The 27500-nt window shown below is 41.7% G+C and overlaps 1 protein-coding gene and 1 pseudogene across 1 annotated transcript; both read left to right on the top strand.

The window, feature by feature from the left end:
* The first annotated feature begins 2895 nt into the window (after positions 1–2895).
* On the top strand, positions 2896–6334 carry LOC135097214 (uncharacterized). Its single transcript, XM_063998987.1, has 2 exons — positions 2896–4260; positions 6204–6334. The coding sequence occupies exon 1, from the start codon at positions 3298–3300 to the stop codon at positions 4207–4209; it is 912 nt and encodes a 303-aa protein (XP_063855057.1). The 5' UTR covers positions 2896–3297; the 3' UTR covers positions 4210–4260; positions 6204–6334.
* Positions 4238–27500, top strand: part of LOC135097204 (uncharacterized) — a 42588-nt pseudogene continuing 19325 nt past the window's right edge.

The raw sequence follows: 27500 nt of genomic DNA, 5'->3' as shown, positions 1-27500 counted from the left end.
ATCATCTTTCATGGAAACACCTTTCCTATTTCTTGGGGAGCAGTGGTTTTGTCAAACAAAATAGTGCCAGGCTTGGCAAGCTTGTGGAACAAAATTGCATACCTCTTGTGAATGTTGAGATATCAGAATGAATGTAAAAGTTCACAAATAGTCTTAAAAAGAAGGCAATAGTCAACAAACAAACCAGAGTAACTGATAGTAGGCAAAAAACAAAATCACACCAATGATATGACAACTAATATGCCCACTGCTGATTTGTGACACTTCCAAATTCAATTATTGTTACATTTCATCTAATCTCCAAAGTATCTTAATGACAACTCACTAATTGCTTAATATAGAGGAAACCTAGTTATTTGACACCAATATAGAGGTGTTTTTTTCCTGTTCACTGAATATGTTCTAATTCTTGCGCTTTGATACATAAATACAGCAAAGCCTGTTCACCTTTGAACACAGTACAATTGTCCACAAACTGCCAATATTAGTTTTTGTTATCTGATCAAATACAAAGAAGTGGAAATTACCTTCATCTGAAATGTGTGCCAGGATCACTGTCCCCCTCCCCACCCCCCCAAAAAAAAAAACATGAAGTAGCATCACATTAAAGGCAGATAGTTTGTATCAGGCAAACCACTTCTTTAAAATTGAACAGAATGATCAACTGTGCCAAAACTACATCATAGCAGTGTATTGATCAACAGAATAGTTTTATATATGAACTAGCTGGTGGCATTCTTGCTAAACTACCACTTTCTAATGTCAAGCTTTCTCTACAGTGCTATCAACAGCCTCTGGCAATACCTTTTTCTTACAGTTATTGTCAGGATTGCCATTAAACTGCGCCCTCAAAAAAAAAAAAAAAAAAAAAAAATTTATTTTTATTTTTTTTATTTTACATATAAAAAATGAGTTTTATATCATATTGATAAATAGGGTCTATATATGTACAGATGGCTCCCTACTTGATGAAGCAGCTTTTCTATCTATATTTCTAACAAAAGCAATACCTGTGATCGTTTTTTTCATGGCAGCTGTTATTGGCTACAGCTACCTTTGACATAAATCTTGGGCTTGCCTTCTTCCTCTCCCCCTCTACATCCGCATTCCCTTCCCCCTCCCCATCCACCATACTTCTCATACCTCCTTCATACATATTTACAGTGAGAGAGAGAGAGAGAGAGAGAGAGGAGAGAGAGAGAGAGAGAGAGAGAGAGAGAGAGAGAGAGAGAGAGAGAGAGAGAGAGAGAGAGAGAGAGAGGAGAATTATATGGAGAAAATAGGGAGGGGGGTATAAGAAATATAGAAACAAAGAAACAAATAGGAGTGAAGATGGGGAGGCAGATATGGAGTGGGGGTGAGAAAGGAGGTGTGGCTTAATTGACACATCATGACTTCTGGCCTATGATGTTTACCTGTTAACTCTGCTGGGCACAGGTAGGCCAAGAGTAGATCTGTTTTCTTCACCAACAGGTGCACAGTAGGTCTAATTGACTTTTCCAGCATGATATAGGCCTACTTAACATGTTATTTAGCTGTTTCATAAGCATAGGTAAGACTAAATTAACATGGGACTGCCATTTCAGTGGGCAATTTTTCTTTATTAGATTTTTGTTGCCCTTGGCCAGTGTCCTTCCTATATATATATATATATATATATATATATATATATATATATATATATATATATATATATATATATATATATATATATATATATTAAAGATTTAACAATGACCTAACCTGACCTGACCTGAGCTGGTGCATTACAGGTGCCCGTTCTGCCACAAGCGGGTTAGCCACGCCCATCATCTGCACTCCCACGAACGCTCCATTCACGCCCACCTTTCCCCTCTCCCCTCCGAGAGAGAGAGAGAGAGAGAGAGAGAGAGAGAGAGAGAGAGACTCTCTCTCAGTCTCTCTCTCTCTCTCTCTCTCTCTCTCTCTCTCTCTCTCTCTCTCTCTCTCTTCTCTCTCTCTCTCTCTCCAGGGATAGTTTAACAGGCTGTAGTGGAAGTTATTGGGGTTTTCAAGGTTCCAGGGATAGTTTAACAGGCTGTAGTGGAAGTTATTGGGGTTTTCAAGGTTCCAGGGATAGTTTAACAGGCTGTAGTGGAAGTTATTGGGGTTTTTAAGGTTCCAGGGATAGTTTAACAGGCTGTAGTGGAAGTTATTGGGGTTTTTAAGGTTCCAGGGATAGTTTAATAGGCTGTAGTGGAAGTTATTGGGGTTTTTAAGGTTCCAGGGATAGTTTAACAGGCTGTAGTGGAAGTTACTGGCATTTTCAAGGTTCCAGGGATAGTTTAACAGACTGTAGTGGAAGTTATTGGGGTTTTCAAGGCTCCAGGGATAGTTTAACAGGCTGTAGTGGAAGTTATTGGCGTTTAAAATTTTTTTTCTCAAATGTAAACGCTTTCTTTATTTTCTCTTCTGTGTGTGTGTGTGTGTGTGTGTGTGTGTGTGTATGTGTGGTGAGGAAGCAAGGCAATGATGATGATGATAATAGTGACAAGAACAGTAGAAGAAGTGACAATACCAACAAGAACAACAACAACAACAACAACAGTAGTATATTAACAAGAATGAAAATATTAAGTTGAAAAAATTAACAGAACCAAAGAGTAACTGATAGAAAGCATGCAGGAAAAAAGGACAAGATCAAGATTAACAAAGATAACAATAATGTTTAGTGTGAGAGAAGAATGTGTAACACTGGAAAGGAAGAATGCAGATGAACTGGATGAAAGAATCAGTAGGGATGAAGTGGAGAGGTGTGTGAGAAGGCAGAAGAATGGCAAGGCAGCAGGTCCAGATGATATACCCTATGAGTTCTACAAGAATGGTGGGGAGGTAGTGATAGACAGAATGACTGAGTTATTCAACCGATGATGCAAGTGATACTGACTGAGTTAGGGCATGATAGGAATGAAAGAGTGGAGAAGACAGGAAAGGAATGGATGGTGTTGTTGCTGGGACTGGGTAGAGAGGCCAATGAAAGGATGATTGAGGCGGTGAAAGAGTTTCTGGAGAGAATGTGGCGTGCCAGGTGTATGAACAATTAGGATAGAGGATGCTGTTCGTTTCTCTTTTTTTTTTTTCCCCCTTTCTACAGGAGTTGCCGATCCAAAGGCCTGGCTCAGGAGTGATCCTGTGCCACCTGTACCATCAAGATCAAGATCAAGATAACAATGGGCCCCCTCCGCTCCGAGTGTGTACAAGTGGCTTTGCTTTGCTCTCTGAGTTTTCTCTGAGTTTTGTGGTTTGTTTCTCTTGCCTGTGTGCTGAAATACCCTGAAAATGGTGATGAGCGCGTGTGGTTCATGCGAGGAGAGTGTGGCGAACAGGCAAAGGGCTGTGGCATGCGAGAGATGCATGGCCTGGTTCCATGTAGCCTGTGTGGGCATGAGGGAGGCCAACATGAAGGCGCTGGGGTTCGAGCTTCTGGTGTTCCTCTGCAGGGAATGCCTGAGCAAGAGCCTCAATGAATGGAGGAACCAGGATGAAGAAAAAGAAGAGAGAGTGGAGCAGAGCACCCAGACAGAAAACCTGATGAAAGAGGCAGAAGCACAGACGACGAAGACTGAAGAGAGAAAAGACCGGCAAGAAGTGGTGGAAGTGGCCAGAACAGACAGACGCCCAAGGAAGAAGAGAATGGTAGTCAAGAAAGCCCCAGTACGTGTCATTGGAGACAGCATGGTAAGGAAGACTCCCGACTTTGTGAGAAGGGAAATTGAGTGCACCAGCATGGGAGGTGCTAAGATCCAAGACGTCAAGAGGAAAGTCAAGCAAGAAGTGCAAGAAATGGAAGAGAGAAGCCTGCTAGTTGTCCAAGGAGGAGGCAACAACTTAGTAGAGGCAGGTGCTGAAGACACAGTAAAGGAAGTGATAGAAGCAGTGAGGGCAGCAGAAGAGAAGATGTGTGTGGCTGTGGTGGGGGTCCTGCAGCGCCCACGGGAAGGAGTGCAGCATGAGAGGGTCAGAAGAGAAACGAACCGCAAGATATGCATGGAACTCATGAAGGTCAAGATGGAATGGATGACAGAGAAGAAGGGCAACATGAGCTTCCTGGACATGGATGGGATCCTCGACCAGGACAAATTCTTCGGGAGAGACGGGGTCCACCTCAACCACAACGTGAATGAGAGGCGAGGACGTCGACTGGCCGAGTGGATGAAGGCGAGGCAGGTGTGTTGTGTGGACGACGCATGATGAGGAGGACCCACTGATGTCAGCAAACATGAAAGAAAAGAGACTAACCAGGCAAGTAAATGTGAAGATTGGCTGTATGAATGTGAGAGGATGGGGTGTGGGCAAGTTTGAGGATGTATGCAAGGAGCTCAGGGAGTGGAGGTTTGACTCAGTCGGGCTCACTGAGACTCACCTGAGAGATGATGTACGAATGGAGGGGTGCGAGTACGTTATGATTGGAAAGGGGCGTAAGGCACAGGAAACACTGGGAGGAGGCGTAGCCCTACTCTACAAGAAAGAAAGAGGACTGAAAGTAGAGGAGATTGATGTGGGGGAGTGTACAAGTAGTGAGGATGTGCTTGCAGTAAGAGTGGAATGCATGGATGGTCGTGGCAGACCAGAGAAGGTGGTACTGGTGGTAGCGTACATGACTGTCATGGGTGAAAGAGCAGAGAGGGAAAATAGGAGGAAGTATGACATACTTAAGAAAGTTGTGAGAGAGCATGGAGAGGAGAGAGTGCTAGTTATGGGTGACATGAATGCACATGTGGGAATACTGGGGGAACAGGTGAACAGGAATGGTGAAATGCTTGGAGAGTTCCTTGATGAACTGGGGCTGGAAAATCTGAATGTTACTTTGGCAGAGGGGCGTGTGACTTGGAGTGCAAGAGAACAGGAATCGGCAATTGACTACATGTTGGTGAATGGAAGAATGCGTGAAATTGTGTCGCACATGTGGATAGATGAGGATGGTTTGGTTGATATTGTGTCCGATCACAACATGCTGGTTGTGGAGTGCTTGATGCAGGGTGGGAATGAAGTGAAAGTGGCAAGTAAGAAAAAGAAGTGGAGACTGAGAGATGTAGGGTGGGAGAACTTTCAGGTTGATCTGAGTGAGAGAAGCTGGGACGATGAAAGTGTGCATGACATGGAGCATCTGAATGAGAAACTGGTTGAGGACGTGAGGGGTGCTGCTGAGAACCAGATAGGGTTTGTGAGAGTAGGTAGAAGAAAGAATGTATGTAAACCATGGTGGAATGATGAAATCAGAGCAGCTAGGAAGGAGCAAAAGAGAATGAGTAGACAGTGTAGATGGCTGAGGAAAAAGAGGCATGAAAGCGATGAGGCAGAGAATGAGTATCTGAATGCATGGACAGCGTATGTGAAGCAGCAGCGGTTGACAAGACGAATGATAATGAATGCTAAAGTGAAGAGTGAAAGGAGAGTGATTCAATCTTTAAGGGAGAAAGGTATGGAAGGTGGCCGTGAATGGTACAAGTTCGTGAGAGGTGAGAATATGTCAGGTTAGGTTAGGTTAGGTTAGGTTAGGTTTATGTCATCTATAGACGTAGGAATGGGATTAAACACAGCCGAAACTTCTTTATTATCCTCTATCTCATCTATAAGCACAGTAATAGGATTATTCTCAATCATTCATCCCTTTCTCTGGTAAACTCTGGAACTCCTTGCCTGCTTCTGTATTTCCACCTTCCTATGACTTGAATTCCTTCAAGAGGGAGGTTTCAAGACACTTATCCACCAATTTTTGACCACTGCTTTGACCCTTTTAGGGACTGGCATTTCAGTGGGCATTTTTTTTTATTAGATTTTTGTTGCCCTTGGCCAGTATCCTTCCTACATAAAAAAAAAAAAAAAAAAAAAAAAAAACACCATTAAAACCTCATTATTACCCTATATATCACAAATTCACCCCCTTCATGTCATCTATAGATGTAGGAATGGGATTAAACACAGCCGAAACCTCTCTATTACCTCCTATCTCATCTATAAGCGCAAGTATAGGATTAAACACCATTTTTAGCATGAGTAATCCCCTTTTTAGGCACAGGAAGTAATAATAACGCTTCTAACTCCCTTTACAGACTGAAAAACAGATTCAGAACCCCTTAAACTCTCCTAAATAGGATCAGAACCCCTAAAACTCCCCTTGAATAGGATTAGAACCCTTAAAACCCCCTTGGACCCTTTTTAATGCAATCCAACCCTCCACACAGGCACCGAGAGAGGACTGGAACGGGTGGAGCCTATTTTGAAGTTCCACGTGGGATCAACTCTCCTCCACTGGGCGGCATCGAAGGGTTACGATGACCTGGTGGTTGACCTCCTTGTTCGGGGCTTGTCTGTGAGTGTGTGGGGAGAGAGAGAGAGAGGGGGGGTTGATAATGCAGAAGTGTTGTTAATCTGTCGCTAGAACTGTAAAAATACTCTTGAAAACCCTCGTCACTTCAAGTAGAGCCTTTGGAATGTAGAAATATTGTTAATCTGCCACTAGAACCTTAAAAATACTCTTGAAAGCCCTTGTCACTTCAACTACACAGTCTTTGGAATGTAGAAATCTTGTTAATCTGCCACTAGAACCTTAAAAACACCCTTGAAAACCCTTGCCACTTCAACTAGAGCCTTTGGAATGTAGAAATCTTTGTTAATCTGTCACTAGAACCTTAAAAATACCCTTGAAAACCCTCACCATTTCAACTAGAGCCTTTGGAATGTAGAAATCTTGTTAATCTGCCACTAGAACCTTAAAAACACCCTTGAAAACCCTTGCCACTTCAACTAGAGCCTTTGGAATGTAGAAATCTTGTTAATCTACCACTAGAACCTTAAAAACATCCTTGAAAACCCTTGTCACTTCAACTACAGCCTTTGGAATGTAGAAATCTTGTTAATCTGTCACTAGAACCTTAAAAACACCCTTGAAAAGCCCTCACCACTTCAACTAGAGCCTTTTGAATGTAGAAATCTTGTAAATCTGTCACTAGAACCATAAAAACACTCTTGAAAACCCTTGCCACTTCAACTAGAGCCTTTGGAATGTAGAAATCTTGTTAATCTGCCACTAGAACCTTAAAAACACCCTTGAAAACCCTTGCCACTTCAAATAGAGCCTTTTGAATGTAGAAATCTTGTTAATCTGTCACTAGAATCATAAAAACACTCTTGCAAACCCTTGCCACTTCAAATAGAGCCTTTTGAATGTAGAAATCTTGTTAATCTGTCACTAGAACCTTAAAAACACCCTTGAAAACCCTTGCCATTTCAACTAGAAGGAAGAAAGGCTTTTAGTGAGACCCTTGTGTTATGTTGGCACCCTTGACTGCCCCCCACCTAGCCCCCCTGACCAGCACAGTAAACCAAACTTACCTGCCCTTCATAAACAATTACATTTCATCATTCAACTGAAAAAAACACAAATTAACTTAGTTTTGTTGACATCCACGAGAGAGACAGTTTATTCAGCCATGTTCACTGTTTCAACCACCACCACCACCACCACCACTACTACCACCACCACCGCCTCTTCTACAGGTGGATGCTTGTGATCGGTTGGGCCGCACTCCACTGGGGCTGGCCACCTTTGCCGGCCACACTAGTATTGTCAACACCCTGCTGCAGGAGAACGCCTCTCTTTCTGCTGAAGGTGAGAGAGAGAGAGAGAGAGAGAGAGAGAGAGAGAGAGAGAGAGAGGAATATATAGACAGAAACATAAAAAAAGAGAGAGAGACAGAGTTTGTGTGTTTGTGAGGTAGAGAGAGAGAGAGAGAGAGAGAGATTGAGTATGTATTGAGAGTAAGAGAGAGAGAGAGAGAGAGAGAGACACCCCCTAACCTAACCTAACCTAACCCAATCTAACCTAACCTAATCTAGCTTAACCTAACCTAACCCAGTCTAACCTAACCTAACTTAACCTAACCTAACTTAACCTAACTTAACCTAACCCAACCTAACCTAACCTAACCCAATCTAACCTAACCTAACCTAACCTAACCTAACCTAACCTAACCCAACCTAACCTAACCTAACGTAACCCAACCTAACCTAACCTAACGTAACCTAACCTAACCTAACTCAATCTAACCTAACCTAACCTAACCCAATCTAACCTAACCTAACCTAACCTAACCCAACCTAACCTAACCTAACCCAACCTAACCTAACCTAACCTAAACTAACCTAATCTAACCTAACCTAACCTAGCTTAACCTAACCTAACCTAACCTAACCTAACCTAACCTAGCTTAACCTAACCTAACCTAACCTAACCTAACCTAACCTAACCTAGCTTAACCTAACCTAACCTAACCTAGCTTAACCTAACCTAACCTAACCTAACCTAGCTTAACCTAACCTAACCTAACCTAACCTAACGCAATCTAACATAACGTAACTTAACCTAACCTAACCTAACCTAACCTAACCCAACCCAACCTAACCTAACCTACTTTAACCTAACCTAACCTAACCTAACCTAATCTAACCTAACCTAACCTAGCTTAACCTAACCTAACCTAACCTAACCTAACCCAACCCAATCTAACGTAACCTAACCTAACCTAACCTAACCTAACCTAACCCAACAGACAAGGACTGGAGGATAATATCTCGTGAGGAGGTTGGTCTCTGCATAGTTCGGGTCATTGAAGAAACTGCCGTGTGTTCTCTTGACGCGGCCAGGTCAGACGGCTTCACCCTGCTCCACCTGGCTGCCCAGCAAGGCTACCCGAACATGATGCATCGGCTTCTGTCCCTGAAGGGGTGCTTAGGGGCGTTTTGGGGTGTTTTTGGGGGTGTTTGTAGTGTTTGGGGTGTGTTGCGGAGGTTAGTGTGTTTTTTTTGGGGGTGTTTTTTGGATGTTTAGGGAAATTTGGTGTGTTTTTTGGGGTTTTGGGTGTTTTTGGAGTGTTTGCAGTGTTTTTTGGGGTAGTTTTGGGTGTTTTGGGGATGGTTAAAAGTGTTTTTTGGATGTTTGCAGTGGTTTGCGGATAGTTTTGGGTGTTTAAGGGTGCTTTAGGGTGTGTTTTGAATGTGTTTTGCGGTGTTTGGGGTGTGTTTTGGAGTGTTAAAGGGTGTTTTGGAGTGTTTAAGGTTGTTTTTTGGGTGTGTAAGGATGTTTTGGGATGTTTTTGGTATGTTTTGGGGATATTTAAGGGTGTTTTGGGATGTTATTGGAGTGTTAAAGGGTGTTTTGGGGTGTTTAAGGTTGTTTTGGGGTGTTTAAGGGTGTTTTGGGATGTTTTTGGTATGTTTTGGGGATATTTAAGGATGTTTTGGGATGTTTTTGGTATGTTTTAGGGATATTCAAGGGTGTTTTGGGATGTTTATGGTATGTTTTAGGGATATTTAAGGGTGTGTTGGGATGTTTTTGGTATGTTTTTAGGATATTTAAGGGTGTTTTGGGATGTTTTTGGTATGTTTTTGGGATATTTAAGGGTGTTTTGGGATGTTTTTGGTATGTTTTGGGGATATTTAAGGGTGTTTTGGGATGTTTTGTATATTTTAGGGATATTTAAGGTGTTTTGGTATGTTTTAGGGATATTTAAGGGTGTTTTGGGATGTTTTTGGTATGTTTTAGGGATATTTAAGGGTTTTTTGGGATGTTTTTGGTATGTTTTAGGGATATTTAAGGGTGTTTTGGGATGTTTTTGGTATGTTTTGCGGATATTTAAGGGTGTTTTGGGATGTTTTGTATATTTTAGGGATATTTAAGGTGTTTTGGTATGTTTTAGGGATATTTAAGGGTGTTTTGGGATGTTTTTGGTATGTTTTAGGGATATTTAAGGGTGTTTTGGGATGTTTTTGGTATGTTTTGGGGATATTTAAGGGTGTTTTGGGATGTTTTTGGTATGTTTTGGATATATTTAAGGGTGTTTTAGGATGTTTTTGGTATGTTTTGGGGATATTTAAGGGTGTTTTGGGATGTTTTGTATATTTTAGGGATATTTAAGGTGTTTTGGTATGTTTTAGGGATATTTAAGGGTGTTTTGGGATGTTTTTGGTATGTTTTAGGGATATTTAAGGGTGTTTTGGGATGTTTTTGGTATGTTTTGGGGATATTTAAGGGTGTTTTGGGATGTTTTGTATATTTTAGGGATATTTAAGGTGTTTTGGTATGTTTTAGGGATATTTAAGGGTGTTTTGGGATGTTTTTGGTATGTTTTAGGGATATTTAAGGGTGTTTTGGGATGTTTTTGGTATGTTTTGGGGATATTTAAGGGTGTTTTGGGATGTTTTGTATGTTTTAGGGATATTTAAGGTGTTTTGGTATGTTTTAGGGATATTTAAGGGTGTTTTGGTATGTTTTTGGTATGTTTTAGGGATATTTAAGGGTGTTTTGGGATGTTTTTGGTATGTTTTGGGGATATTTAAGGGTGTTTTGGGATGTTTTGGGTATGTTTTGGGTATATTTAAGGGTGTTTTGGGATGTTTTTGGTATGTTTTGGGGATATTTAAGGGTGTTTTGGGATGTTTTGTATATTTTAGGGATATTTAAGGTGTTTTGGTATGTTTTAGGGATATTTAAGGGTGTTTTGGGATGTTTTTGGTATGTTTTAGGGATATTTAAGGGTGTTTTGGGATGTTTTTGGTATGTTTTGGGGATATTTAAGGGTGTTTTGGGATGTTTTTGGTATGTTTTGGGTATATTTAAGGGTGTTTTGGGATGTTTTTGGTATGTTTTGGGGATATTTAAGGGTGTTTTGGGATGTTTTTGGTATGTTTTGGGGATATTTAAGGGTGTTTTGGGATGTTTTTGGTATGTTTTAGGGATATTTAAGGGTGTTTTGGGATGTTTTTGGTATGTTTTAGGGATATTTAAGGGTGTTTTGGGATGTTTTGGAGTGTTATTACCCCTACACAACCCAAACTAACCTAACCTCACAACCTCAAGGTATCACCAGACGTACGCAACAACCAAGGTGAAACCCCGCTGTTTGTCGCGATCCGGAACAACCAGCTGGCCTGCGTTCAACAGCTGATTAATGCTGGCACACGTCTGAACCTCGTCGATAACCGCGGGGGGTCAGCTCTGCACATGGCGGCCAAGAACGGAAATGTGACGGTAATTGATATGCTCCTGATGACGTCCTAGCTGGAGGAGGAGCGGAACGTTGATATTAACCGCTGCAATAAGATCGGTTATACGCCTGTTTACTACGCCATCAATGCCAGCAGGTGAGGGAGGAGGAGGAGTGAGTGAGTGAGTGAAGGAGGAGGAGTGGAGGTCTCGACCTTATAAGAGGAGGAGAAAGAGATTTAGAATTTGTACAGGAAGAGGAGGAGGAGGAGGAGTGGAGGTTTAGAGCTTATAACAGGAGGAGAAAGAGATTTAGAATTTGTACAGAAGGAGGAAGAGGAGGAGGTGGAGGAGGAGGAAGAAGAAGAAGAGTGAGGGAGGAGGTGGAGGCTTAGGGTTTGTAAAAGAGGAGGAGAAGGAAGATTAGGATCACTACAGAACAACACATAATACTCTTGCACTTATCAAAAACACACACAAAAAAAAACACCCTTTAAAAACCAAAAAAAAACACCAAAAACACCCTTTAAAACTGCAAAAACCACTCATAAACACTTTATCTTAACAAAAACACCCAAAAACACCCTTTAAAACCACAAAAACCACTCATAAACACTTTATCTTAACAAAAAAAACCCCAAAACACCCCTTAAAACCACAAAAACCACTCATAAACACTTTAACTTAACAAAAACTCCAACAACACCCAAAAACACCCTTTAAAACCCCCCAAAAAAATAACCATGAGCACTTCAACTTAACAAAAACACACAAAAACACTTTAAAACCACAAAAAAACCCAAAAACACCCATAAACACTTTAATTTAACCAAAACTCCCTAAAACACCCTAAAAAATAACCATAAACACTTCAACTTAACAAAAACACCCAAAAACACCCTTCAAAACCCCAAAAAACACCCCAAAACACTTTAACTTAACAAAAACAACAAAAAAAACATCTTTAAAACTCCACATCCAAACAAAAACACCAACTCAACAAAAACACCCAAAAAACACACAAAAACGCACTTTTAAAACCCCAAAACACCCAAAAACGTTTCAACTCAGCAAAAAACACTTCAAAACACCCAGAAACACTTTTAAACCCAAAAAGACTTTAATTCAACAAAAAACACCAAAAAAAAAAACACCAAAAAACACCCCAAACTGAACCAAACCAAACCTAACCTAACCAAAGCAACCCCACAGGTACGACATTGTGCAGCGGTTCCTCGAGTACAGCCTGGTCCGCAAGGTGCATTGCAAGGCGACAAACGGCGAAACACTCCTGCAATTTTACACCGAACGGAACAACTTGGGGCAGTACGACAACGCAGTGGTGTGCGTGCTGGAGTGCGAGAAGCTCCTGCACTCAACCAAGCCTAGCGCGGAGATGTGTCTTCGCGTGCAACTGGGAACGACAGAGGCCAGTTCGAAGGCCCGCGCTCAGCTGCAGGCCATGTACGAGTCGACGAGAGCACAACGCCACTGCTGGAATTTTTGGTTCTTTCTCTCTTGTTTTCTGCTTCCGTCGGTTTTTTTACTACCTAGACGTGTACACCGACATTCTGCTGGCGGTGGAGTACCATCAAGATTACCTGAAGAGCATCAATGACTCCGATGTGGTGGGGACGAGGAACATGACGAGTGCTAATCATTCCCTGTCCGAGGAGATGGTGGTGCTGGTGGATGGCAAGGAGGAGGTGAGTGCGTGTGTGTGTTTGTTTGTTGAACTATATGTTAAAGGCTGAAATAAACTCAAAATGCACTCAAATGATACTTAAACACACTTTACCATCCAAAAACACACAAGAAACACCAAGAAACACATACTAACACACCCAGACAGCCACATACAAACAGTAACACCCCAAAACACCCAAATTACCCAGAAACACATTTTGTCACCCCAAAACATCTCATAAAACATCCCAAGATGTCCAAAAACACACAAAAAACACAAAAAAGACACTCAGAAACCCACAAAAACACACAAAACCCACAAAAACTCACAAAACACCCACAAAAACACTCAAATATACCCCACTAACACTCAAAAACACACAAAAACTGAAAAACACACAAAAAACACTGAAAAGTACCCCAAAAAGCACTCTAAAACATCCAAAACACACAAAAACACCCCAAAACACAAAAAAACACAAAAAAACCACCCTACACACACACACACACACACACATTTACCCATCTCTCTAAAAACCCCTCAATGTCTCCCTCCCTCTCTCTCCCTCTCTCTCCCAGGAAGCAGGATTCCTCGCCAACCTAACAGACAACCCAGACAAGATCAATTTCCTACTCACCGTTTTCTTCATCCTGCTGCTAATTACCCTGTTGTCCACTTGGAATCTGTACATTCATGTGACGCAGCAAGATATCCTTCCCATTTTCAAACTGCCACCTTCGTTTTTGCGTGTATCGTTGTAAACGCTCATATTTCTCACCCCCCTGGCCCCCGTCATGGCGTACCTCGAAAATACTTACGCGCAGATGAAGCACATGAACGTCACAGTGCGTCAGATGCAGGAGGTTGGGGTATGTACTGTCTATGGGGTGCTTTGGGGTGAATGTGTGCGTTTTGGGGTGTTTTTGGTTTGTTTTTGGTGCTTTTTGGGTGTGTTTGGGGTGTTTTGGTGTGTTTTGGATGTTTTGGGGTGTTTTGGGGTGTTTTTGGGTATGTGGGGTGTTTTTGGGTGTTTTTGGGGTGTTTTTTGGGTGTGTTTTGGTTTGTTTTGGAGTGTTTTTCAATATTTTTGGGGTGTTTGGTGTGTTTTTGGGGTGTTCAAGGGTGTTCTTGGGTGTTTTTGGAATATTTTTCTGGGGTGTTTTGTATATTTTAAGGTGTTTTTTAGTGTTTAAGGGTGTTTGGGTGGGAGTTTCCAAGTGGATAGGGTTTTTTTTTTAGTTTGAGTTGATAGGTGTTTTTTTTTTTAATTTATTTAATTATTTTATTTTTATTTATTTGTTTTGTTTATTTTATTTATTTATTTTTTTTTTTTTTTTTGTGGGAGCTCTGTGTGTGTGTGTGTGTGTGTGTGTGTGAGGTTAAAAGAGGAGGAGAAGGAGGAGGGAGAGAGGAAGGGAGGGAGGGAAGGTAGATATTGAGAAAACTTACTTAAAATTCTCTCTCTCTCTCTCTCTCTCTCTCTCTCTCTCTCTCTCTCTCTCTCTCTCTCTCTCTCTCTCTCTCGCACACACCATGATAACAAAAATAACAATAATAACAGTAATAATTCCTGTAATCCAACTTAACTCAAGCTAACATACACCCCCCCTACCCCTTTGCCCCCTATCCCCCTTGCCCCCTACCCCCCTCTCCCCCCCAGGTTGATAACAAAGAGAGGCACAACCCGCCAGTGGGGGGGTTGCCTCTGAGTCCAGCAACTCACTCTTCCCCCCTTCACAGCGCAAGGTACTGGGGTCAAGTCAGGTTGGATCGGGTCGGGTCGGGTTGGGTCAGGTCAGGTTGGGGGCGTTTTTAAATGGTTGGGGTTTGGTTAGGTTAGGTTGTTGTTGTTGTTGTTGTTGTTGTTGTTGTTGTTGTTGTTGTTGTTGTTGTTGTTGTTTGTTTGTTTGTTTTTACTTAATTTCTCTCTCTCTCTCTCTCTCTCTCTCTCTCTCTCTCTCTCTCTCTCTCTCTCTCTCTCTCTCTCTCTCTCTCTCTCTCTCTCTCTCTCTCAGTATATTAGTATTGTTATGTAGAACTACTACTACTACTACTACTACTACTACTACTACTACTACTACTACTACTGCTACTACTACTACTATTAAATAAATCCCCAATAGTAGCTTGTTATATTCTACTATTATTATTATTATTATTATTATTATTATTATTATTATTATTATTATTATTATTACACTTTTGATGTATATATATTTAATTTTTCTGTGTGCATGGGTGTATGTGTGTGTATTTTGAAATCTTTGGGGTATGATGTTGACACACACACACACACACACACACACACACACACACACACACACACACACACACACACACACACACACACACTAAAACACCCAAAAAAACACTGTTATTCACCTCCAAACACCACAAAACACACCAAAACACCCCAAAAACACTTCCAAACACACCCAAAACACCCCCAAACACACCCAAACACACTTATTAATTTTCCTTTACCCTTTCAACACTCAGTCCCCTTCAAACACCGCAAAAACACCCCAAAAACACTTCCAAACACACCCAAAACACCACCAAACACACCCAAACATACTTATTAATTTTCCTTTACCCTTTAAACACTCAGTCCCCTTCAAACACCCCAAAAACACCCAGAAACACTCCAAAAACACCCATTTTCTATTTCATCCACCCCTGACTTAACTTAGCCCAGAAATTAAAAAAATACCCTTAAATACCCAAAGACACTGTAAAAACACCTCAAAACACCCATTTTCTATTTCATCCATCCCTAACTTAACTAACCTAGCCAAAACACCCAAAAACATACCCAAAACACACCAAAAACACCAAAAAACACCTCAAAACACCCATTTTCTAATTTAGTTACCCCTTAAATTAACATAACCTAGTGAAAAAACACCAAAAATACCTTTAAATGCCCCAAAACACCCAAAAACCATCATTTAACACCAAAAAACACCCCGAAAACACCCAAAAACCACCATTAAACACCCAAAAACAACACCAGGCGCACTGTACATCTCCTCAGACCCACCCAGGACTAACGCAGGCACTCTTACAGGTGGACTCGAAATCGTACAACAGCTTCCCCCCCCCCCCCTACGGGCCTACCAAGACCTACCGGCACCACATGAGGGACATGGAGATCAGAAAATATTATGACCTTAAGCATGTCATGCAGATGAGGGTCGCAATCACCAACGTCATGGAGGCCACACTCGAGTCGGCCTTTCAGTTAATTCTGCAGCTGTATATCGTTGGGACGCATTACACTGAGTTGGACCAGGTGCGTTTGTGTGTGTGTTTGTGGGTGTTTGTGGGTGTGTGGGGGTGTTTTGGTTTAAGTACAAAAAAAAAAAAACTGAAACACCCTAAAACACCCAAAAACACCTCTAAAACACCCAAAAACATCCCAAAACACACAAAAACACCTAAAAAACACCAAAAAACACACTGAAACACCCCAAAAACACCCAAAAATACCCAAAAACACTCAAAAACTACAAAAACACCCATTAGTACCCTAAAAACACCCAAAAACACCACAAAACACCCAAAACCACCCAAAAACATCACAAAACACACAAAAACACACAAAAAACACCCAAGACAACCACTCCATCATCTCCACCCCTTCTCCTCCTCCTCCTCTTCCTCCTACAACCACAACTAACACCACAACTTTCCCACAACAGGTTAAGGACGTGACACTGGGCAGCATCCTGTCTTTGTCACCACTGGGCCACAACACACAGCTCTCCAAACCGGTGTTCTCTGTCCTCATCTCCCTTGTGTCCCTCACCTGATCCTTCACATCCTACCACAGGTTCTCCAAACTTGGAGGGCTGACTATTTTAAACGCACTGCCCCTCCTGTTCGCAATATTCTTCCAGGTATGGTTCTTAGGGCCGGTTTAATTGTGTATCTTGTGTTTTTAAGTGTGTTTGGGTTTATGAAAGTGTTTTTTTGGGTTTTGTGTGTGTTTTTTTGGGTGTTTTGGGGTGTTTTTGGGTGTTTAAGGGTGTTTAAGGGTGTTTTTGGGGTATTTAAGGGTGTTTTTTTGGGGGGGTATTTAAGGATGTTATTGGGTGTTTTTGGGATATTTAAGGGTGTTTTTGGGTGTTTTTGGGTATAGAACGGTGTTTAAGGGTGTTTTTTGGGCGTTTTTGGGATATTTAAGGGTGTTTTTGGGTATTAAAGGGTGTTTTTGGGTATTTTTGGGATATTTAAGGGTGTTTTTGGTGTTTTTGGTTATTTTTGGGGTGTTTAGTGTGTTTAAGGATGTTTTGGGGTGTTTTTGGTGTGTTTTTTGGGGTGTTTAAGGGTGTTTTTTGATCTGCTTGTGAATTTTGATGGTGTTTTTTATCTTATAAGTAAATTTTGGGGTTTAAATTTTTTTTTCACTTATTTATTCATTTATTTATTAATTTAATTTTTGTTTGTGTGTGTGTGTGTGTGTGTTTAGGTATAATTATGAGTTTCAAATAGTAATAGTAACAATAATAATAATAATAATAATAGTAGTAGTAATAATAATAATAATAATAATAATAATAATAATAATAATAATAATAATGTGTCCGCAGGTGGTGTCCCGCGCCATTGCCTGTACGGTGTTCACCCTGGCACACACGTGGAAGGTGTTTGTGGTGTTGGGTGTACACTTTGTGGTGGTGCTGGTGTTTAAACTCAAGCTGGAGGAGAGGTGAGTGTGTGTGTGTGTGTGTGTGTGTGTGTGTGTGTGTGTGTGTGTGTGTGTGTGTGTGTGTGTGTGTGTGTGTGTGTGTGTGTTTGTGTGTGTGTGTGTGTGTGTGTGTGGGGCAGGTGACACAAGGACACACACAAGCTAAACACTATGAAACAAACACTATAATTCACAACACACCTAAAAGACCTAAATTCACCTAAAAGACACCCCAAAATACCTAAAACACCCCAGAACACCCTAAAACACCCCAAAACACCAAAAAACATCTTTAAACACCCTAAAACACACCAAAAACACCCAAGAATTACCAAAAAACACCAAAAAAACTCCAAATATACTCCAAAAACACCCAAAACACCAAAAAACACCTATAAACACCCCAAAAACACACTAAAACACCAAAACACCCAAAAACACCCATAAAAACCCATAAAAACCAAAAAAAAAAAAACCCAACAACACATTAAAAGACCCCGTTTTCTTTCACCCGCAGTTCAGTGTTGCCAGTACGCACACCGTTTTACTGTTGCCAGTGTTTTTTCATGTACCTGCGTCCATATTTCTACGTTTTCCTTGGCACCATTGCTTCTACGCTGGTGTACTTCAGGTTGGAGAGGCCCTCGGCTGTCAAAAAGCAGAGGGCGCGTCGTCATTCAACCGTAGTGATACAGGTGAGGCTGCAGTGAGGTTAGGTCAGGCTGGGTTAGGTTAAGTTACGTTAAGTTACGTTAAGTTAGGTTAAGTCATGTTAGGTTTGATATTGAAGCAGTATTCAATGACTTAAGCTAACACAAATTTTTCATTCTCTCCCTCCCTTCCCCCCATCGCTGCTATCTCACCCCTACCCCCCCAAAGGTGTTGTTTTTAGTCCTAGCCTTCATCGAGAACCTAGTGATGCTTGCCTTGGGGATCTGCTGGCTGGACGACAAATACTTTCATCATACGACACTTTCAAATACGACACTTTCATCATAATTTCTGCTGTCCTGTGTGCCATCAGCTACCTCACTGGCATTATACTACATGCTGTGTACTATAGGTGAGTCTGTGGCTGTGTCCGAGTGATGCTGTGTGTGTTTGTGGTCTTCGTGTGGGTGTGTGAAGATGTGTTGCAGTGCTGGTGGCTGTGTGTTGGCTGTGTGAGTCTGTGGCTGTGTTTGAGTGATGCTGTGTGGGTGTGTGAAGGTGTGTTGCAGTGCTGGTGGCTGTGTGTTGTCTGTGTGAGTCTGTGGCTGTGTTTGAGTGATGCTGTGTGGGTGTGTGAAGGTGTGTTGCAGTGCTGGTGGCTGTGTGTTGGCTGTGTGAGTCTGTGCTGTTGCTTATCATCACTATGCAAAAAAAAAAAAAAAAAAAAAAAAAAACACCAAAACACCTAAAAAACATCCAAAAACACACCAAAACACCCAAAAACACCCAAAAACACACCACAACACACCAAAACACCAAAAAAACACCAAAAAAACACCAAAAAACACCCCACTAACCTTCTGCACCCCAACAGCTGCTTCGGCCATCCATGGGTGGACATCAACGGACCATCAGTGCACCGGGACGCAGACGAGGGGACCCTGGTATTGTCATATTACCAGCAAGGCAAGGTGTCAAAATGGGCCATAAATTCTTGTTGTAACATTGAACATCACACAGAAATGCCATCTGATTTAATGCCTGGCTTTATTCTAGGTAAAGATATGGCCAGAAGCAAGGAGGTGGACTGGGATAACTTGTAGAGGCCCTGGGGGGATTGTAGAGTCTGTGGGGGACTTTTGGTGACTCTGGGGAGATTGTGGAGCCTCTGGGGAGATTGTGGTGACTCTGGGAAGATTGTGGTGATGCTTGGGGAGCTTCTGAAGACTCTGGTTAACCTGTGGAAGCCCTGGGTAGCTTTTGAAGGGTCTTGTTAACCTGTAGAAGCCCTGGGTAGCTTGTGAAGGGTATAGTTAACCTGTGGAAGGCCTGGTGGGCTAGTATAGGGTCTGGTTAACCTGTGGAAAGGTTGGTGGTCTTGTAAAGAGTCTGGTTAACCTGTGGAAGGCCTGGGTAGCTTGTGAAGGCTCTGGTTAACCTGTGGAGGCCCTGGGTAGCTTGTGAAGGGTCTGGATAACCTGTGGAAGGCCTGGTGGGCTTGTGAAGGTTTTGGTTAACCTGTGGAAAGCATGGTGGGCTTGTAAAGGCTCCCCTGTGGGAGCCCTGGGTAGCTTCTGAAGGCCCTGGTTAACCTGTGGAAGGCCTGGTGGGCTTGTAAAGGTTCTGGTTAACCTGTGGAAGGCCTGGGTAGCTTGTGAAAGGTCTCGTTAACCTGTGGAAGCCCTAGATAGCTTGTAATGGCTCTGGTTTACCTGTGGAAGCCTTGGGTAGCTTGTGAAGGGTCTGGTTAACCTGTGGAAGCCCTGGGTAGCTTGTGAGGGGTCTGCTTAACCTGTAGAAGCCCTGGGTAGCTTATGAAGGGTCTGGTTAACCTGTGGAAGGCCTGGGCAGCTTGTGAAGGGTCTGGTTTACCTGTAGAAGCCCTGGGTAGCTTATGAAGGGTCTGGTTAACCTGTGGAAGGCCTGGGCAGCTTGTGAAGGGTCTGGTTAACCTGTGGAAGCCCTGGGCAGCTTGTAAAGGGTCTGGTTAACCTGTGGAAGGCCTGGTGGGCTTATGAAGGGTCTGGTTAACCTGTGGAAGGCCTGGGCAGCTTGTAAAGGGTCTGGTTTACCTGTAGAAGCCCTGGGTAGCTTATGAAGGGTCTGCTTAACCTGTGGAAGGCCTGGGCAGCTTGTGAAGGGTCTGGTTAACCTGTGGAAGGCCTGGTGGGCTTATGAAGGGTCTGGTTAACCTGTGGAAGACCTGGGCAGCTTGTAAAGGGTCTGGTTAACCTGTGGAAGGCCTGGGCAGCTTGTGAAGGGTCTGGTTAACCTGTGGAAGGCCTGGGCAGCTTGTGAAGGGTCTGGTTAACCTGTGGAAGGCCTGGGCAGCTTGTGAAGGGTCTGGTTAACCTGTGGAAGGCCTGGGCAGCTTGTAAAGGGTCTGGTTAACCTGTGGAAGGCCTGGGCAGCTTGTGAAGGGTCTGGTTAACCTGTGGAAGGCCTGGGCAGCTTGTAAAGGGTCTGGTTAACCTGTGGAAGGCCTGGGCAGCTTGTAAAGGGTCTGGTTAATCTCTAAATGACTGTTACAATGTTCAGACTGCCATAATTCTGAAATGACTCAATTTGTGAGCAGCTGGTGAATCTGTGTGTGTGTGTGTGTGTGTGTGTGTGTGTGAGAGAGAGAGAGAGAGAGAGAGAGAGATTGTGTGAGTGTGTGTGTACTACTACTACCACCACCACCACCACCACCACCACCACCATCACCAGCACAAAAGAATTCAAAGGAAGAAACAAAACCACAGCCCCAAACAAACAAACAAACAAACAAACAAACACCACAGCAAGTGACCTCACCAGGGCCACAGCATTCAGTGAGGGGTCAATCTAGTCACAGAAAGGTCACAGGAAGGTCACAGCGAGGCCTAACCTAACCTTACTTGTTCAAACACACACACACACACACACACACACACACACACACACACACACACACACACACACACACACACACACTCTCTCTCTCTCTCTCTCTCTCTCTCTCTCTCTCTCTCTCTCTCTCTCTCTCTCTCTCTCTCTCTCTTCCATTGAGATGTGTATATATTAGTATAAGTGTGTGTGTGTGTGTGTGTGTGTGTGTGTGTGTGTGTACTTTTTCCTTACATAGAGAGAGAAAGTTATTATTATTATTTTCATTCTTCTTCTTCTTCTTCTTCTTCTTCTTCTTTCGTATTATTGTTCCTATTATTATTGTCCCTATTATTATTATTATTATTATTATTATTATTATTATTATTATTATTATTATTATTATTATTGTGACAGCATTTAATCGCATAATTTCCGAGGCTGTGTGTGTGTGTGTGTGTGTGTGTGTGTGTGTGTGTGTGTGTGTGTGTGTGTGTATGTGCGTGCGTGCATGCGTTCCATTCCGTCTAACACTTATAATTCCAAGTAGTCAGGATTAGTTCGTTTAAGTTTTAATCTTCACTACTACTACTACTACTACTACTACTACTACTACTATTTTGTGTGTGTGTGCGTGTGTGTGTGTGTTTTAATTGTTTATTTGTTTGTTTGTTTTCAATATTGCAAAGAAAAACGCATTTATTTTTTTTACTTTAGAGAGAGAGAGAGAGAGAGAGAGAGAGAGAGAGAGAGAGAGAGAAAAAAAAAGTGTGTCATAGAAAACGAGTATTATTTCAACCGGTACTTAAATATTTCTGTAATTATTTACTTAACAAACGTGTACTTAAGTGTGTGTGTGTGTGTGTGTGTGTGTGTGTGTGTCTGTGTGTGTGTGTTTTGGTGATAAGAGACTAGCGATTATTTCTTTAATATGTGTGTGTGTGTGTGTGTGCGTGTGTGTGTGCGAGAGAGTCTCTCTCTCTCTCTCTCTCTCTCTCTCTCTCTCTCTCTCTCTCTCTCTCTCTCTCTCTCTCTCTCTCTCTCTCTCTCTCTCTCTCTGTGTGTGTGTGCGTGTGTGTGTGTGTTTGAGTGCAATAAAAAATCGTACATTACATATACACACACACACACACACAGTATAATTAAGCTTATCTTTATACATACAGAATACTGGTCATGATCTTTATAAACTTAACCTACACACACACACACACATATGAAACTATTACTTGTAGAGAGAGAGAGAGAGAGAGAGAGAGAGACTGTGTGTGTGTGTGTGTGTGTGTGTGTGTGTGTTTGATCTATTCTTTATTTCAAGTTGTCTTAGTAAAATATTTCAAGTTGTATCAATATTGTCAAAAAAAAACTTAAATAATTAAAATATGTTGTTGTTTTGTATGAATTTGTCAAAGAAAATAAATAAATAAAATAAATTCATTAAACTGAAGACCACAAATGTACTTAAGCTGAATGATAAGAGGCAAATGATTATGAAGAAATTAAAAAAGTGAGGAAAATTATGAAAAAAGACAAATATACCTTAAAAAACTGTGTGTGCAAAATATTCCGAAAAAAATGGAAAAAAATGAAAATTATGAAAAAAAAAACAAATATACTTAAAAAAAAACTTTGTGTGCAAAAGATTCCGAAAAAATGAAAAAAAAGGAAAATTATGAAAAAAACAAACATACTTAAAAAAAAACCCTTGTGTGTGTGTGTGTGTGTGTGTGTGTGTGTGTGTGTGTGTGTGGTGTGAGGAAATAAAAACTTTGATAATCTTAATGAAAATATCAGTGTTTTTTTCCTGTTTAGTTTAAGAGGTGAAAATAATTGTAGCTTTAAATTGGATATTTCTCATTCATTCATTTGTTTGTTTGTTCTGAGCCTATAGAGGAAAACTTAGGCCTATACAGGGTGGGGGAAAAGGCTAGACAAGAGAGAAATTATGCACACACACACACACACACACACACACACAACATACAAACAAACTGCTAGCCTCTCTCTCTCTCTCTCTCTCTCTCTCTCTCTCTCTCTCTCTCTCTCTCTCTCTCTCTCTCTCTCACACACACACACACACACAAGGAGGGAAAGCAGCCATATGTAAAAATTGATGTTTTAATTGTCTTTAAGTTTAGATCAAGTTGGGAGAGACAAATTTAATAAACTTAATGCTTACTGGAAATGTAAAACACACACACACACACACACACACACACATACACACATTCTGTTTATGTTTTGTAATGTCCTGAAGTGAATGACGCTCAAATATTAGCCATAGGAGGTAGATTAGTTTATTTGTTTTGTGTGGAGTTTTGAAGGTTTATTTTGCAGTGGTTTGGATTTTATTGAAGGAAATGCGTCGCTGTGTAGGAGTTTCTGCTACGGAATTCCTCTGATGACCGTCCTTCTTCCGACTAAAAATGAATAATTACGATACTTTCCCTAGCCATTCAATGTGTGCAGTGGCTAAGTGGAGGGAGGATGTTGTCTTGCCCTCACTACAGTACTCGTTAGCAAGTTACTTCGCGCTTCGTTATCCCAGCCACCGCAAGTCCCATTAGTTGTCTAAGTGTTCTGGTCTCCCTGTCACTCATCAACAGAATCACGGCCTTTGGTGAACACACTGGCATTGCTAATAAGATAGGAAGCTGCCACGCGTGATTTGGGAAATAGAATGTGATGTGATGTATTCGATATTAGCTACTGTTTTTGTTTTGTAATGCAGTTTAGTACAGAGCAGAAATTCGTGTTACCAAATGGTCCAGCGTCTTATTTTAACTTTTATAAATTTCTAGAGATCTATTTAGGTTTTCAGAGGTATTTTCGTGACTCTAGGAAAAAATAATCCAGCTCTACGTGTTTCTTATGTAATTCAACTTATTACACAACAGGAATCCGTGTTATCATATCTTCCCGCGTCTTATCTGAACTTTTATCATGTTCTGGTCTGTTATTTAGGTTTTCAAAGGCATTTTCATGACTAGCACAAAAATCCATCTATTCTTGTTTGTTCTGTAATTTTTATATAACAGAAGAGAAACTTGTATCCTCAAACGATCTGGCGTCTTATCTTTCTTAATTTTTATCAGGTTCTAGTATAAATTATGTACGTTTTTATGTTTCTGGGTAAAAAAGAAAAAATCTATCTTCCCTGTTTATTCTGTAATTCATTTAACTACAGCAAAACAAGAACAACATGCTAAAACATTCCGGTTGCGTTGCGAGAAGTTTTGTGAAGCAGAGTTGTGAAATATTGTCTGCTGCTGAATTACTGACGTGTCCTTAAGCTTCACCTATATTGTAATAGCACGTTTTTCTTGATTTCTGGCCTGGTGTTCTAGAGTGTATGGTGTCTTATATAGGGAACAGTGAGAAAGGACCTTCACTCCTCTCCCTGTGGTTCAGTGGCTGATGTCTCCTTATTTTTTTTTCTTCTCCCTCGTCACTCGGTCAAGGAAACAGAGTCGCCCCCTTTAAAAGATAAAATCCCTCTGTAACCTGGCTTTGGTCTGTATGACATCAAATCGCTCCACTCCCTCCCTTATCCACTCTTTAAATTCCCTTATACTCTTTACCCAATCTTAATAACCCTAGGAACACTTCAGCAATATAATATCTTAAGAGTCTTCTGTGGAATCAACTCAGACAGGTTTGAATTACTTGAATCGCGCTGACACACCTTATCCTCACACTCCGTCTCTTAAACGTCCTTTAAATTCCCCTATACTCTTTACCCAAGCTTATTAACCCCACAGACAATGGATAGATGACTGTTCCAGTCATCTATCACTCTCCTTTCTAAATTTAACTGCAATGCTTGAACCCATTATTTATTGTCCTGTCCTGATTACTATTATAACCGTGGGGAAACATTTCACCTCAAAAAATAGTCAGGATAAGGAAGTGAAGCATTTAAGTGAAGCCTTTGTGTGTCTGTAATAATGTGTCTTTATCTCTGTGTGTGTGTGCATTTTGTGACACCAAACCCTATATTTGCTCCTTAACGTTACTATTATCATTAGTCTATGTTTTATAATACCATGGTTATATTTCAGCCTTGTCTACATTTTGCAGTGCCATGTCTTTTCTTTGACTTTTAAAATTTTTTTTTTTTTTTATGTAGGAGGGACACTGGCCAAGGGCAACTAAAATCCAATAAAAAAATGTCCACTGAGATGCCAGTCTCATAAAAGGGTCCAAAGCAGTAGTCAGAAATTGAAGTATAAGTGTGTTGAAACCTCCCTCTTGAAGGAATTCAAGTCATAGGAAGGTGGAAATACAGAAGCAGGCAGGCCTTTGTGTGTCTGTAATAATGTGTCTTTATCTCTGTGTGTGCATTTTGTGACACCAAGTCCTATATTTGGTCCTTAACGTTACTATTATCACTAGTTAGCCTTGAAACTAGAAGGACAAGAAGGGAAGAGACGCAACATTTCTCCGTTGTTGACAAAATCGTCACAGAACAGCTTCCTCTTGCCCTCCGAACACACTTGCTTCTCCTCCTCAGTGGTGGTGCGGGGGAACAGAAGCCCTGCGGAGGAAGAACACTTGTAATATCTGTTTATAATCAATAGGTGGACTGAGTTAGGTTAGTTAATATTTGATGTTAGTATCTGAGAATTTTTTTACCTTTTCTTCTTCTCTTTGTGTGTTTATTCCCCGTGTCTCTCCGACCTGTCTCTTGATATTTCTCTCATACCCTCTTTCCTTACCTCTCCTCGTCCCCCCCCCCCCCCCCCCTCTCTCTCTCTCTCTCTCTCTCTCTCTCTCCTCTCTCTCTCTCTCTCTCTCTCTCTCTCCCTGTCATTTATTCCAGCACTGTCTTCTGTGAGCTGTGTGTCTGTGCGTCTCTTAAGATTTCCTTCAAAGAGGTTAGACAACAGCAGGAATGTCTCTGTCTATTTTCCTCTCCCTGCCTTCCTCCCTTATTTTCCTTCTCTCATCCCTCCCTCTGTGTTTTCTATTTATTTTCTGTGTCTCAAAGATTTCCTTCAAAGGGATGGTGATGCTAAGAAACTTTATCTGTTTCTCCTCAATTGTGCCGCATGAAATTGTCAATAGATATATGCCAGTCAATCAAGAAACACCACTGCCCAGAGAGAGAGAGAGAGAGAGAGAGAGAGAGAGAGAGAGAGAGAACTAAATATCACTACTGTATTCTTATTCCTTCTCATATGCATTTTATAACTGTTGATGCACTCCTCCTCCTCCTCCTCCTCCTCCTCCTCCTCCTTCTCCTCCTCCTCCTCCTCCTCCTCCTCCTCCTCCTCCTCCTCCTCCTCCTCCTCCTCCCAATCTATTTCCTATTGTAATATTCTTATCTTCTCCTCCTCCTCCTCCTTGCATTTTTCTTTCTTATCCAAACAAGCATTCTAACTTGTGTTCTCTTCCAGCAAACCAGAGCCAAACTCAACTTAACCTAACATAACCCAAACCTGACTTGACCTGACCTGACCTGACCTCCACTCTACTGACCTAACCCATACATTCTAGCCTCTCTTCTCTGTATACCTCTCACCTAACTCCTCTGACTATAAGAAATTCTTTGACTACTTAACTTCCAAAGTGGAGCACATTCTGACCCTCTTCCCTTTTGCAGAGATCTCCATTCTTGGAGACTTCAATGTTCACCACCAGCTTTGGCTTTCCTCTCCCTTCACTGACCATCCTGGTGAACTAGCCTACAACTTTGCTATCCTCCATGACCTAGAGCAATTGGTGCAACACCCTACTCGTATTCCTGACCGTCTTGGAGATACACCCAACATTCTTGACCTTTTCCTGACCTCTAATCCTTCTGCTTATGCTGTCACCCTTTTTTCTCTGTTGGGCTCCTCAGACCACAATCTCAATCTTGTCCTATCGCTCCAATCCCTCCTCAGGATCCCCCTAAGTGAAGGTGCCTCTGGCATTTTGCCTCTGCTAGTTGGGGGGACCTGAGGAGGTATTTTTTGCTGATTTTCCTTGGAATGACTACTGCTTCCGTGTCAGAGAGCCGTCTTTGTGTGCTGAGCGCATAACAGAGGTGATAGTGTCTGGCATGGAGGCGTACATTCCTCACTCTTTTTCTCGTCCTAAACCTTCTAAACCTTGGTTTAACACAGCTTGTTCTCGTGCTATACATGATAGAGAGGTGGCCCACAAAAGGTACTTAAGCCTTCCATCACCAGAATCTTATGCACTTTATATTTCTGCCTGGAACCATGCCAAGTCTGTTCTCCAACTAGCCAAAAACTCCTTCATCAACAGAAAATGTCAAAATCTTTCAAGATCTAACTCCCCTCATGACTTCTGGCATCTAGCCAAAAATATCTCCAATAACTTTGCTTCTTCTTCTTTCCCTCCTCTACTTCAACCAGATGGCACCACTGCTATCACATCTATCTCTAAAGCTGAACTCTTTGCTCAAACCTTTGCTAAAAACTCTACCTTGGAGGATTCAGGGTTTGTTTCTCCCTCTCCTCCACCCTCTGACTACTTCATGCCACCTATTAAAATTCTTCACAGTGATGTTTTCCATGCCCTCACTGGCCTAACCCTTGGAAGGCTTATGGACCTGATTGGGTCCCTCCTATTGTTCTCCGAAACTGTGCCTCCGTGCTTGCACCTTGCCT

This window comes from Scylla paramamosain, unplaced genomic scaffold (assembly GCF_035594125.1).
Source record: "Scylla paramamosain isolate STU-SP2022 unplaced genomic scaffold, ASM3559412v1 Contig14, whole genome shotgun sequence".
Lineage (NCBI taxonomy): Eukaryota > Metazoa > Arthropoda > Malacostraca > Decapoda > Portunidae > Scylla > Scylla paramamosain.
This window is presented reverse-complemented; position numbering and strand designations above follow the sequence as displayed.

What these genes read in the sequence shown, in the direction of transcription:
- LOC135097214 (XM_063998987.1), top strand. Translation starts at nt 3,298, where the DNA reads ATGGTGATGAGCGCGTGTGGTTCATGCGAGGAGAGTGTGGCGAACAGG.